Source organism: Phyllopteryx taeniolatus, chromosome 21 (genome assembly GCF_024500385.1).
Source record: "Phyllopteryx taeniolatus isolate TA_2022b chromosome 21, UOR_Ptae_1.2, whole genome shotgun sequence".
Classification (NCBI taxonomy): domain Eukaryota; kingdom Metazoa; phylum Chordata; class Actinopteri; order Syngnathiformes; family Syngnathidae; genus Phyllopteryx; species Phyllopteryx taeniolatus.
Genome location: NC_084522.1, coordinates 7,287,518 through 7,302,466, shown reverse-complemented (window position 1 = coordinate 7,302,466; position 14,949 = coordinate 7,287,518). Strand labels below are relative to the sequence as shown.

General features: G+C 38.5%; 1 protein-coding gene across 1 annotated transcript in view; it reads left to right on the top strand.

Annotated features, from left to right (window-relative positions):
* Nucleotides 1-14,805, top strand: part of LOC133471080 (CMP-N-acetylneuraminate-beta-galactosamide-alpha-2,3-sialyltransferase 1-like) — a 31,985-nt gene extending 17,180 nt beyond the window's left edge. The window contains exons 2-7 of the mRNA XM_061760264.1: nucleotides 3,189-3,776; nucleotides 5,082-5,275; nucleotides 9,333-9,512; nucleotides 11,346-11,391; nucleotides 12,828-12,947; nucleotides 13,023-14,805. Of these exons, the coding sequence (XP_061616248.1) occupies nucleotides 3,492-3,776; nucleotides 5,082-5,275; nucleotides 9,333-9,512; nucleotides 11,346-11,391; nucleotides 12,828-12,947; nucleotides 13,023-13,196 (999 nt within the window). The 5' untranslated portion in view covers nucleotides 3,189-3,491 and the 3' untranslated portion in view covers nucleotides 13,197-14,805. The remainder of the gene's footprint in view (nucleotides 1-3,188; nucleotides 3,777-5,081; nucleotides 5,276-9,332; nucleotides 9,513-11,345; nucleotides 11,392-12,827; nucleotides 12,948-13,022) is intronic.
* Nucleotides 14,806-14,949: the final 144 nt, after the last annotated feature.

Genomic DNA, 14,949 nt, shown 5'->3' with positions numbered 1-14,949 from the left:
ACACTCAGAGTGAGTGATTTCATGATTAGTTTTTTTAATATATATGGCTAGTTTTTCTGATTATAGCTTACAACAATTTAAAAGCCAAAATTCACCATCACTAGAAGCTAGAATCTTATGTAACAAACAGTTGAACAAACGAAAGTGATTTTGAATGTAGAAATTAGGCAGGAATTTGCCCTCTGAAAAGTGTTCAACGAATTTTTCCACCACACTCTGATTTATGAAGATGTACCTATATTGTGACATTATATATCTTGTATTTTTCACAAATTATTATCAAGGGGTAGTGAAAATGTATTTTCATAAAATTATGACTTCATAATAGTAAAATTACAGTGCTTTCATTTCAGCAAATAAAGCAGATAAAAATATGTATTTAAAATATGACATGGAAAAAGTCACAACAGTAAAGTCAAAGTAATAATTTTACAAGAACAAAAATGTCTTTTTATGACAATGAAGTCATCATTTTTTATTTTCATTTAAGAAAAAAATCTCCTTTTTTGAAAAAGTAGCTGTACTCTTAAAAGAATGGCTTTTGAATTACGACTGTATTGTCCAAAACATTCTCAATTTTAACAGAAAGAAATATATCATAAAAACTTTTTTAAATAGTCACATTACAAAAATCATAATTTTACAAGGAAAAAGTTGAAATGTTATGAGAACGAGTTGTTTTATGTCATAATCAGTCATATAAAATGTGAATGAATGTGAATAAAGTTGAAAAGTTGAAACGAATTGAAAAAATTGTTTTCATTTTACAATTATGTTTTAATAGTACATGAAAATTCATTAGACTTTATTCTTATAAAATGTCACTTTTCCATGTAAAATTATATAATCTCATCAACTTTCGTCCCCTAACATTGCACCTCTTTCCGCATAAAAACCTTTTTTTATATCTTTTGATATCTTAACTTTATTTTTGTAACATGACGTGTAACATGTTGTAAAATGACGACTTTTTTTTTGCAAAGCTGCCCCGAGGCACCAATAACCCACCAAGCGTCCCCTGTAACTTAGCAAACGACAGACGGCGGTTACGCCGAAGCTTTCCTGTGCATCGCCTCTGCTCGTCCTTCCTGCTGATAATAAGCGGCGTCTGCTTCCTGCTCTGTTTGGAAAAGCGTCGGGCCCGCTGTGCCCCGTTGGCCTCAGAAGCCAATCCTCTTTGCTTTCATCCAGGGGTTACCATTTGAATGACCTGATCAATTTCTAATCAAGAAAGACCAGGAGGCTTTCTCGCTCCATAATATATTTTGCCACAAATCTTCCCTACGAGGGGGTGGCTTGTTAAGCAGAAAAGAGCAGGTAGAGTGCTTCGAGGGATCACTTTGCCATGTATTACACACTCCCTGCGCTGCGTTGATAGCGCCATATCTTCACTGGGAATCTGCTGTCAGCAAAATATAGATATATAACATTTATGAAAGCCCGAACATCTCTGTGAAAGATCCCGTTTGAATGCAGAGGGCAAAATGAAAACCCCAGGCACTGTGCAGCTGGGGAATATTTCTCCTTTCACGTTTTATTGTGGGTATTCTGGCATCAGAGAAAGGGCAGGCTCCATAACGGCCACATAACCTATTTTTCAATGTCAATGTTCAATGCCTATTGTCAATTGACCTCCGCGAAATGCGAAAAGAGGTACTGTGTTGATACTGTGTTGATCGTAATGGTTAGCTGGATTATGTGAAAAAGCTAACATGAAATTTTCAGGTGAGATGGCATTCTGTGTATCCCAATAAAGAACACATTATGATCTGGTGAGCTTCCAAATACAGTAAATCCAGGTTATTGTGTTTATTTTAATTAGATGAAAGTCTGGTAGCTTAATGCTAATGCCTCATGTGAAACGCCTTTTGAAGGCTAACGGAAATTAGCCTAGATGTTAAATTCTTGTCTTATTGACTTTTTTTTTTTAAATGAACATGAACATGAACACAAATGTTAAATAAAGCGGGGAAAGAAATTCCAGCATTGACACAAAAAATCTCTTTTTCCTGTTTTGTTAGGTTCAAATAAATAAAAAAGAATATAACTCCATGTTGAAATATTCCAGTGTTCCATTTTGTCATCTGTTCTTCCTGGGGTGGTTGTTGTTGTTGTTGTTGCTTTGTTGAAATCAGTTATCAATTTTTTTCAGTTCCTTTCTTATGCACAAAAAAATTAAGGACATTCCAGAAATAAAGCTGCATGTCAAAATGTTCATAAAAGTGAAAAGAAATTTAAGGATTCACACCACATTTGTATCTTTTTCCCCCTGTTTTGTTTTATGTTCTTTTGTATGGTTTTTTTTGTTGTTGTTGTTATTTGTTTTTGGTTTTTGTCGTTAAGTTCATGTTTTAGTCTTTAAAAATGAAGGACATTTTTAAAATAAATAGCCATGTCAAATGATAACAAAATTCTGTTGTTTACACCAAAATGTTTACAGTTCCTCCTGTTGAGTTAGAGTTTTTGTTCGTTTTTTGGGTGAGTGGTATTTTTGTCTGTTAACCGATTATTGATATCAGATCAAGTAAAACAATCTGGCAGTTAACTCTAATAGCCTACAAAAAGAAGGAACCAAGTTGACATCTTGAAGGTTAGATTAGCACCTAATCTAATATTATTATTAATATTAATTATTAATCTAATGTTATTAGTTATTTTCGTTGTATTTCGGTACGTATAAGCTTCACTGGATTTTGTCCTGATCTTGAAATATGCCGTGTTAATTTCGAATTAGTTTTCACGGTGTCTGATGGTACACATCTGCAAATAAAGTGAAGAACCCATCACAAAACATCTCATCTGTTCGTTGTGCTCTGTGGCACAGCTACAAACCCCATCATTCACGCCCCAAAAATAAATAAATAAATAAAATTATAGATATAGTTTTTTTTGGTTTGTTTGTTCTGGGTAGTTTTGTGGATAAACTCGATATTGATACAAAATCTATTGAAACAATCCTGCAAATAACTTTATGAAAAACTTGAATGTATTTTTTTGTATGTCTGTTTATGGAAACCACACCTAACAGGGAAATATCCGGTAATGTAGTTTTTACAGTAATCCTGCAATACAAATAAAGTACAAACAAAAGCTATGTAATAGAATCTTCTTGGCGGAAGTAAAAATACAAATGTACTCATCTTTGTGTTTTCCCCACAAAACTAAATGTTCTTTTGTTTGCACATTAGGTAGATGATTAAACGAACAGATGAACCGTCAGCCGCTGACCTTAGTGAGTCGACGTGGGAGCGGAGCGAGCTCTGCGATCATCATTAGCCAGAGCATATCAAGCAGTGAGCGTCAAATCCACGGATTTGATCAAAGACATTTAGGAAAGCCGAGATGTGAACATCGAGAGCCTGGAGAACGTGTCAGCTGAGCGCGGAACCGCTTCATTTCCAAGCATCTTGTGCACTTTTGAATGATCCCGATGCTATTTTTATCCTCGGCTCGCTCAAGGTTCTCAACCAACTGACTGCAGTCGTGACAGCATGACGCTCCCCAAACGCAGGAAGTTGAAGACTTTGGCACTACTGCTGTGCGCCGCGACATTTACCACCTTCCTCTTCAGCTACACCTTCCGGGAGCCCTCCAGCTACTTCTTCAAGTACGCCTTCCGCTTGGCGGCCTCCTCCAAGGGCCCGTGCGCCTGTCGGCAGTGCATCACCGAGGCGGTGGACGACCCTTGGTTCACGGAGCGCTTTAACCAGTCCGTCCACCCGCTCATGACCAGGGACAACAGCGCCCTCTCGGATGAAACTTTTAAATGGTGGCAGGTACCTGGAGCCATTTTCCATCCATCCATTTATTAGCGTTTGTCCCCATTAGGGTCACGGGCAGTTTCTGGCATGCGCAGAATGTTGCGGCCACACAAGGCGGCTTAGCTGGGAGGCGGCAACGGCACGTAGGGGGCCATTTAAGCTAGGACCGCCACTGGTCAAGGGGTGAGCTGGAACCTACACTATCTCAGCTGAGGTGAGAGGTCAGTCAATCCATCAGGGCTCATAAAGTTACAACTTTTTTCACTTTTAGAATATCCTAATTCCTCTTACCGTGGCCCTTATGATTATGTTGCTTTTATACACATGTATCTTAGGGGAATCATTTTTGGGAATAATATTAAACAATATTACCACTGGTGTATTACAATGGTGGTGAAGTAAAATAGAGGTTTCCTCAAATTCACCCCATGCATCCATCCTGCCACGTTTATCTGGAAGGCAGCCAAATGCACCTTCTGTCCCGCATTCCCCTCAGACTGTGTCCAATTAGAGGCCAGAGTAGAAAAGAGAGGAGTGGAGGGTTGCCTCCTGTCACAAGTGATTTGAGCAAACACCTCTCAGACGAGGCCTCATGAAGCAAATGTCACAGGTGTCAACAGCGGACTGGCAATGATGTCAAGGGTGAGACCTGTGGATGATCCTGAGCTGCTTTATTTAAAATGCACGCCAAAGCTAAATGGAATGGAAAGTACCCTATTGCCTCAAATAGTTGATGCTGTGCCCAGTTTAATTTGACAATTGTGTGGCAAGCTCATTTGAACTGCATTGCTAACCAAAACAGCAGCACCTGTTGAAGAACAGAAACAGAGTCTGTGGACTTTGCATGTTGTAAATGAGTTCACAATATCGTGCGCTTCCATGTTTATGTTGCTTGGAGCAATGCGACTTATTTCTTTGTACGGCAATATATGGCAGTTTAAGTCTTGTGATTCAAAACCATTTACATTCACCAGTCACCTAGTTAGAACACATACACAACTTATTGTAGGTCAGTAGAAAATAAATAGGCTCTAAATGACTTGTTTTGCCGAAAAGTCTGCATCCTTTGTTTCCAGCCTGCTTGGCACAAACAGCACAGTGCACTCGCACACCCGCTGCAGCATATCTTTTATCTGCTGTCTCAGCGAGATGAAAGTCACCAGAAGACGACCAGGGCAAAAGCCCCCCCTGAGGACATGTCAGTAATGTGTTGGCCTCCCGAAGCTCCTTTGCCCTCGTTCAATCGCTTCCACTTAAAGTTAGCCTGCAGCGAGGTGCGCACTGTGAGGCTTCTGTTTGTGATCCCCCCCTCCCCCGCAGTGGCTGCAGTCAGAGAAGCGGCCGGCCAACTTCAGCGAGGTGGTAGAGGAGCTTTTCCAAGTCGTTCCCGACGACGTGCTGTACGCCGACGGCGGGCCGGAGCGCTGCCGGACCTGCGCCGTGGTGGGGAACTCTGGGAACCTGAAGGGATCCCGGTATGGAGGCCTCATTGACTCGAGTCATTTCATTATAAGGTCAGTAAAACCTTTTAGCTTTTTTAAAAACATGGACTATATTGGGAACTGCAGCTTTTGGCTTCAAAAGTTGCTGTAACAAAATCAAATATGTGTGTTATCTATTACGAATGGAATAAACTTTTGAAAAGTAAGTTTTTCGATTAATAGTGGAGGTAGAAGACAGTTAAAAAATAATCACTGTTCTACTTAAAATGAAATGAATTAACTGAAAAAGGTGAAATACATCCTGCTGATAGTGAAATAAAAGGACAAAAAGCATCATTACAATGCAAGCGGCATCGTCTTTATTATAAATTCCATCATCTTTCCTGCACTGCTTTTCATTCTTCTTAAAAATGGCTCCTGTGATGCACGGCGTCGCTACTAAACAGCATTACCGCTTATCATCGGGCCCAGCCGCCGCCGTGACAGCGCTACGCCGTTGTCTTACCGATTCAATTATACCACGTCGCTGCCACCGATGCACACGTTCTCTATCCCGCCCATTAGCGCCTTGTTGCATAGCCCTGCAAATATTCATTCTTCCCTACGTGATATTTGCAGTCCTGCCCGGTTGGGGGGGCCATGGTACTGAGCCAAAAGGTCACACGCAGCAGCAACACAACAAGCTGTGTAACAATGGAATACATACAGTAGTTCACCAAACAAACACTGAGTCCATAAATTCCGCTTGCACCAAATGCAGATAAAGATGAAATCATATTTTGGGGAAGTTGTATTTCTCATCCATCAGCAGTGTCTTGTGTTACTATTTACTCTGGTGAATGAAGGATCAGTCAAAAGCTGATATTGGCGAGCATGATGTAAGCCAGTGCAAATAACTTCATTAAAATGGATCTTTAAGCTCGCATAGCAAATGGGTTCAGGGCGGCGCTTTTGTTTGTTGTTTAAAATTGGCGTTAAAAACTGGGAGTGTAATCTGCTTTGGAAAAACCAATGACACCCATTCTTTCGGGAATTGCAGCGCTGAGTGCGAAAATGACAAAGAGCGGAAGGTGATACATCAAAGCCGTCGCTGTATATCTGCCTCCGCGTAGATCTGAGCAGCATAGGCGATCGCATCTGCTCAGTTTGATCGGATTCTTAGCAAGTGCTTTAATCTTCTTAATGCCATGACATCATTGCTCTCTTTCATCATTTTACCTTTGGTGTGCTTGTGGAGAAAATCTAAAGACAAGTGTACCCCCACAGTTCGGCATTCGCAAATTCGCTTATTCGCCGATTTCATTTTGGGAAGCTCTAATATTCAGCACGATGTCCATTGAATTGAAGCAAAAAATGTGGCAAAAAATGTTAAATTATTTATATTTTATTCAATCATGTCATGACTCTTATGCTTTTGTATGAAGTTTGTATTATAGGATGCTATTTCCTTTATTGAAAAATATGTAACTAAGGTTTTGTTGGTTTTTTGGGGGGTAGGTTGGGATGGATTAATGGCATTTCCCTTCATTTTAATTGGGAATGTACAGTATGGTCAAGGAGCATGTGAAAGGTTGTTTGTCTCTATGTGCCCTGGAATGACCTGGCAACCAGTCGCGGGAAGGTCGGACCCCGCCTCTTGACCCAAAGTCAGCTGGGATGTGCTCCAGCTCATCCAGGATACTAATGAGGACAAGCGCCACAGAAAATGGATGGACAGATGAATACAAATATTAGATATTTAGATCAAGTAAATGTAACCTTTAAAGTACACACATAGTATGTTTACCTACTACATTCTTTGGATCATATCTTCAGGTGATGCCATGGCCAATTTAAATTATTATGAATGTGAATGTCATCCTTTTTGGCAAACTGTAGCATCAGTATGACTGGTTGTCCCTACATATTTACACGCGAAATTTTTTTTTTTTAAACACGGTTTAGTCAGTGCTGCGCTCCTGCGGCAAAGCCATGACATCATTGCTGTCTTGCTCAGGATTTCACCTTTGATCCTTGCACTGGTATGAACCTTTTTGCATCACAGCATTTTCTTTTTTCTTTTTTTTAATATGTGGCCATTATAAAGAAATAAACACAGGATCCACGGATCCTTTACGAGCCACATTGAAATGAAAGTTTCTATTAAACCCTGAAGTCTTTTATGCGTCTTGATCTGATGTCTTTGCTCGCCTAATAAAAATATGCGCAGCGTTCCTCTCCGGGATTAGTCAACCAGAAGACATAAGCATTGTGAGGAATTAACCTTAAGAAAAAGAAAGAGAAGAAGAAGGAGTAGCAGCAACAGCGGCGGCAGTCAGCGTGTGAAATGAGACAGTAGTAAAATACCACTGACCTTTAAAGTCTTACTTGCTTATTACATGCTGTGTGAGCTCACACTGCTCCCCGAGTACAAGGACATCGTTTTAGAGACTGTGAGAAATTTCTGGAACAAATAAACATGTCAAGGTTATTTACATCAAACGAGATAGTAGACTCAAAAATATTTATATTTTACTATACTATACTAAAAAACTATTAATTAGCACAATAACAATAATGAACATATTTTTTACTGATCTAATGCAATTACATTGGATTTTGTTTTACATTTTTTTAAGTCAAATTTATTATTTTTATTTTTTATTGTTTATTCATTAAGTCGAGTATACTTTCATTAGTTAACCACAAAAGTAAAATAAGAAGCAAAATACTGCAATGCAACGAAATCATAATAATACTAATTATTATTATTACTATACATAATTAAATATAATTGTTAATTATAACCAGTATTAAACTGTAACATATCACAAAAAAATTATATATTACCATTGTCTGTGAGTAGTTGACATAAGAATTAAGAGTCAGGTATACTTTTATTAGTGAAATAAAAATACAAAAAATGTACAAATGATTTATATAATTAAAATATATATTTATATAAATTACAAAAATACATTTACAAATAAAGAACAATAAAATTGCATGAGCGTTCAAATATATTTTCATCAAGTAGTAAGTCAAGTATACTTTCAGTAGTTACACATTAAAAAAAGAACAAAATATATAATAATAAAAAATTGTTACATATGATTGATTAGAATACAAAATTGCAAACAATATTAAACAATAACAAAAATACAATTATGTGAGATTAGTTGGCATAAAAATATTCAGTAAAAATTCAAATATTCTTTCAAACTTCCCAAATGAACCCACCGAATAAAAATAAAATCTTCCACAAATGTGAGGGGCGCAGAGCAGAGCGTATTTATAATATGAAAATAAAAGGAGTTTGTGCGATGAGAGCAGGGAAAGTGTGCGTGTTGAACCCTTTCACCGGGGAAAAGTGTGGCTGTTGAAATACTTCCACACGGGTGCGACGCCCCTGTTTACAAAGACAAAAATACTGCGTTTTGATTAAGCACTCTCGAATAGGTGTTAATTAACTATTGCAACATTTGACACACTAAGATCCTTCGATGAATGTTAGAAATTATGAAGACAAAATTATATATTGTCACCCTATACTGTTGTAGCTGTAGCAGCAAAGTCTTGTAAACCTGTAAAAAAGTGACATAAAATTCATGATTGAGGTGACTTTTTATTCACTATGTAGTATTGTTTAAAGACAAAACTATATATCTTTTCCATGGTTGATGGAAACTAGATGACTTTTGCAAAAGGAGGCCGCTTGGACTGGAAAATGTCAGGCTGTTACATAGCTGTCATCAGCAGAGTGAGTAATGAGCAAAATGATATTGCCAAGACCTCAGCGGACAAGACAGGCGATGTTACTCATAGGTGGTGGTGGGGGTCATCCTAATGATTTGTCTCTTATGTGGCACTGACAGCATCCAACTGCCTCGTCATTTCTTGGCAATTACCTCCGCTGCAGGAGAGAGTATTGTTAGGTGTAATAACAGGGAGCCGAGCGTTGTGCTGGAAATAGACACGGGATTGTTCTAAATTGCTGTTTGGGAGTACAGAAGTTGCCAAAATGGGACACATTGTGCTTCTCTTTGCGTGCTTATTATTGTTCTCAAAATAACCAAGAAAGGCAGTTTTGATGTATCTCATAAAGCACACCCAATTTGTGTAAATTCCATGAATATCTGTTTCTGTCCAGAATGAACCAAGCTCCCACGGCTGGGTTTGAAGAGGACGTGGGCGCCAGGACAACGCATCACTTGATGTATCCGGAAAGCGCCGTGGACCTGGACAACGCCACCAGCCTGGTGCTCATCCCCTTCAAGACTCTGGACCTGCAGTGGATCATTAGCGCCTTGACCACGGGCACCATTAAACAGTACGTGCAGATGTGCAATCTACACGCATCAATATTTTATTTTAAAGAGACAATGATAACAACTGTGTGAATTATTTATTTATTCATTTAATTGACTCATATTTTAGTTCAAGTCCAACCAGAAAAAGAGGTTGGAGTCCAAGGTGGTCTGATCACAAAGAATTTATTCTCAAAGACACATTCCTGAGCATCTCATAGTAGAGACTGACAAACACATGGCTTTTTATACAAAAAAAAATAGGACAGCACCTTTTTTCTAAATGGGTTGATCTTTAATCATGTCCCAGAATTGATCATATTTGACCAATCCTGTCAAAACTTCCCTAATGCTGCCTAAGTATGACAAATTGTATGGGTCACTTGCATTTATTGGTATTCCGTCTAAACTAGTGTCATTTAGTTTATCACTTCTTTGACGTTCGACCGAAGGTCACTTGACTATATTGGAATCCAGGATACTTACAAAATTAGTTTCTAAAATCACATTTTTTGAGTTCAAACATTTGTATGAAGGGAAAAAGATGAATAAAAGGAGAGGGAAAAAAAGAAATCACAGTCTTTTCCGGAAATTACTTTCTTCAGGCTGCAAATTGGCTAATAAATGGCCTTTTGGTTTGGGGTTTAATACCCATTTTTCAGTTTGTTTGTTAGTTATAGCTACTGAAACTTGGATTATTAGAATTTGTATTGGGAGCCAGTGTTATAAAACAACAGGTGTTCTGGTCATTATATTCATAAAAGTGCTTCATAAAAGTTATTATTGTTTGGAATATGGTTGGCATATTAAAATGATGAATGGGATCAGGTGTAGTTTCAAATCTGCATTTTTTTCTTTTTAATCACGTGATAGTTCCATCAGGTTAGACTTCAGCATAAATGCGGTTTCAAGGCAGTTTGTGACGGTGACGTGCTAAGATGCTTTTAAAAAAAAAAAAAATGACACTGGCATTTGCCAGAACAAAAATAATCCTCCAATAACTTTCTCCCCTGCCTGCTAAATCCTCAATGGCCTGTGGTTTAATGACTGAGCCTTCCTGATAATAAAATAAAAATAATAATAAGATAAATCTATACTTCTCCGCACCAGAGGTAAACCCAAACAAATGTGTCTAATAAAAGTGCAGTTGTTGCCCAAGCAATCATTCTGCACCATTAAATGTCATTTTTACAAGCCGAATTGTGTGAGTGTTTAAAGCAACCCTCCTCATTTCAAGATGGCCGTCCTGAAGTTCAGTGGCTTTATATGTGGGAATGTGCATATTTGTTTCATAATGAACACCAAAGGCATGACAGCGCATTTAATAGCCTTTTCACTCAAATATAGGGATTGCTTTAAAATATCTGCATAACCTGGATTTTAATAAGGCACTTTGAGGACAACACACTTGGCTTGATTTTTTTTCTCGTTTTGCTTGGATTGCATACCGTATTAATTATAAAAGGCACCGTGTCCCATCCCACCTCATGCACGCTGTACAACTTCACACCATATCTCATATATGTTTACGCTGAGTTTTGCAGGTTGGTCACAGCGCAGGGCTGACAAACAACTGCGCATTTGACACGCATATGAAAAATAATGCAAACACTTAATATAAGCCAAGCGCACGCAAAGAAGAAATTTCCTCCCGTGACATTTAATCAGCTTTGTTCAAACAGGCGTAACGACCATGACGCCGGGCCATCATCACCTTAATGAGATGGAAGTCGTTCATAGACTACTGCATCATGTTTGTGTCACACCAGCGACGCCGTAAAATGGAATTGATGGCGCTTTTCAAGGTAATGACAAAACACACTAACCTGCTCTTTGTTTTGTCTTTTCTCTAACAGCACTTATGTTCCAGTTATGTCCAGGATTAAGGCAAACAAGGATAAGGTATTTTTTTATTTATTTCCTTTCAAAAAAGATTTTATGTTTTGAATTCAGTATTTCATTTGTCTATAGTTATAGCAATGCAGCAATGTTCATCCCCATTTTGCAATGCACTATGCTATGCAGGAGCTCATACTGTGACACTAGTACTGGTAAACAATATGAGAAGGGGGAGACCAATTCAATTTAAATGAATGCCAATGTGTTTGCCAATATCACATCAAAAAAATGTATTGTGTGCATATTTTTGTTTGATTTTGTTCAAAATTAAGTATATTTTAGGGCAGTACAGTGAACTACTGGTTAGTCTCGACTAGAGCAGTAGTTCTTAAACTTTTTACATCAACTACCACCTTAAAAATTCTTTGCTCTCCAAATACAACCATAATGACTAACAATACAGTAGTATAGTAGGCCCAAGGGTGAATGAAAAGCAAGGCAGTGGTTTTATTCCTAAAAAGTATATTTAATATATTTGTAAGCCACTGTAACCTTATGTTTGAACATTTACTGTGTGCTTAAATATTGGAAAATAAACCATTGTACTTTGGACAATTGAATCTGTACGATTCATTTAAAATGTATTGCAGATACCTCATTACCTAAATAAATGTTTATAACAAACAGTGGTCAAAGATTAAATGCAAATATCCATCCATCCATCCATTTTCTGAGCCGCTTCTCCTCACTAGGGTCGCGGGCGTGCTGGAGCCTATCCCAGCTGTCATCGGGCAGGAGGCGGGGAACACCCTGAACTGGTTGCCAGCCAATCGCAGGGCACATAGAAACAAACACCCATTCGCACTCACAGTCATGCCTACAGGCATTTTAGAGTCTCCAATTAATGCATGTTTTTGGGATGTGGGAGGAAACCGGAGTGCCCGGAGAAAACCCATGCAGGCACGGGGAGAACATGCAAACTCCACACAGGCGGGGACGGGGATTGTACCCCGCACCTCAGAACTGTGAGGCTGACGCTCTAACCAGTCGGCCACCGTGCCGCTAAATGCAAATATATTGTACTTAAAAGTTACATACAACTGAACTGTACATAACATGTCATTTACTGGATTAAAAGAAAGTTTTAGCCAGTGCAACATTATGCAGAGTTTGAACATTTAATTTCGTGATTTCTTTTTTTTTTTTTTCCTGCACCACCATTATGTTCAGAATCACTGCTCTACTTAACGTAATATGCTTTCATTTAATATACTGCAAAAAGCCCCCACACTTCTGCGTACATCTTGATTCTCATTTGCATAGCTGCTACAAGGATGCACTAATACCAACGTACACTCACCGACCACTTTATTCGGTGCACTTGCACACTTTCCGCGCGCTTTTAATTTAGCCAGCCATGCAATTATAAAAACCATCGACCTGTAACCCACAAATGTTATATTGCTATTATCAATTATTGTCTTATCTATCTTCTACAGGTGTTGATTTACAACCCAACATTCTTCAAGTACGTGTATGAGTCTTGGCTGGAGGGGCATGGACGCTATCCTTCCACCGGCTTCCTCAGCTTGCTGTTCGCTATCCACATATGTGATGAGGTAACAATGCTGATGCAATTTTTACCCCGATTCGTAATGAAACGTTTTGCTGAGACGTTTGTGCTCATATTGCAGGTGAGTGTGTTTGGATTTGGCGCAGACCGATATGGGAACTGGCACCACTACTGGGAGGAGAACCTTCTGGCCGGCGCTTTTCGATACACAGGAGTCCATGACGGAGATTTTGAATATAACATCACAAATCTTTTGGCAGACAAACACAAAATCCGAATGTTTAAAGGTAGATAATGCCAGGAGATACAGCATCAAATGAACATGTGAAAAGAGGAAGATCTTTTGTTCTATCTTTAGCTTTCTACCATATCGTTATGTTAAGAGTTTCAATCATGATCTAAAATTGGAGCTAAAATTACCGGCCACTTACTTTATCACTATTTAATGACAGCTGTATCAAAAAATATGCCTTTACAAGGATAAGAATCTTTGATTTGGATTTCAAGTAAAGTAGTAGGGGAAGTGGTCCTGTTATTTCGTCCAACATGCTGCTGAGCCAATGGCAATTATAGATTTTGTTACCATGACGACAAGGGGAAGAACTAGCCGCTTAAAGCCCTGAATCGAAAAAAGACACCGCAAACTGCAAAACACATGCGAGCCTTTACAAGACAGCGTGGATTCTATTTTCCTTTCGTGGAGGCAGCACTTCGTCACCAAGCCCCAAAATTACACTTTGTCACTTTAAATTCCGACTGCGTCGACAACTTCACCGAGCAGTCGATGTGAATCTGTGCATCCAACAAAACTCATTGCAGCTCTGCTTACCTTTTGGCTTTGATGGAGTCTTTCGTCCCTCTGTGTCCAGACTGCAAATGAATGGTGCATGCACAAAGCCACAACTTGTTTATTTTAACTCATTTACTGCCAGCCTTCCCAGTTAACGTGGATATTTGACTTCAAAAGCCGTCAATGGCAGTAAATGTGTTTTAATCACAGTCACGTACCAGTGGAGCGGAAGTAAAGAAGAGCTCGCACACCTACAAATTTTCAGAAATAGGCAGATAACAGATTTACATGGTTGTTTAATTTTATACATGATTTTTGAGCAGGCCCGATCCAACTATTTGCGTATGAACCATTAAAAGTCAGTTTTCCATAATATGTCCCCTTAAAAAGAATGTCTCATGACAGGCAGTATGTATAATATGTGTCAATATAAAAAAAAGAGCATTCATGTTTTGACAGATATAATGTTGCTTTTTGTTGTAGGGATTCAACACATTTGCCCAGTATAAATAGTCTAAAAACAAGTGCAATATAATCTGCACTGTGGTGCCTTATCTGTAAAGTCGATTATTTGCATTTGTGTCACACGACTGAAGGAAAAGTTTCAAGTGCCTTGACTGAGTTTAGCTTGTATTCCGTTCATTGAACTGAAACTACGTTATTCCTCCAGCTCCAGCCATTGTTTTGTAAAATGTTTACACATTCCAGAGAGTCACATGGACGGTACATTACTGATATGATGAGAACTTTGGCACGGTTTAAAAATGATAAAATTCAATCCTGCCTTGAAAGCAACAGTACTGATTTCGATTGTAGGGGGACAAATGTGTGATATTATGTTTTGCTTCACGTGCCTTCAAACGTTTTATTATATAGTTTTTGTCCTCCACATGAGAGCAGACCAATTCCAAGAAAGCTGATTTTAAAAATATATATAAATGTCATCTGCTCCGTCCGCTGCTGCCAAACGTGACAACAGTGCCACCAAATGGACAACAACTTTCAACTATTTTGGGGATTATTATTTTTTTGTCACGATTTATTCAATGCTAGTGATTGTGCTGATGACTGATGTGTGTTATGCTCTCAATATAAAATAAAATTTTAAAAATGTTGTCTGCTGGTGACTGGAAAAAAAATGTGTAATACTACAAGCAATGAACGGAATAGTATTTGTTGAATAAAACAATACAACATTATTATGTATTTTTAATACATTTTTACACATTTGGCCAATGACCAAGCTATGGAAAGTAGG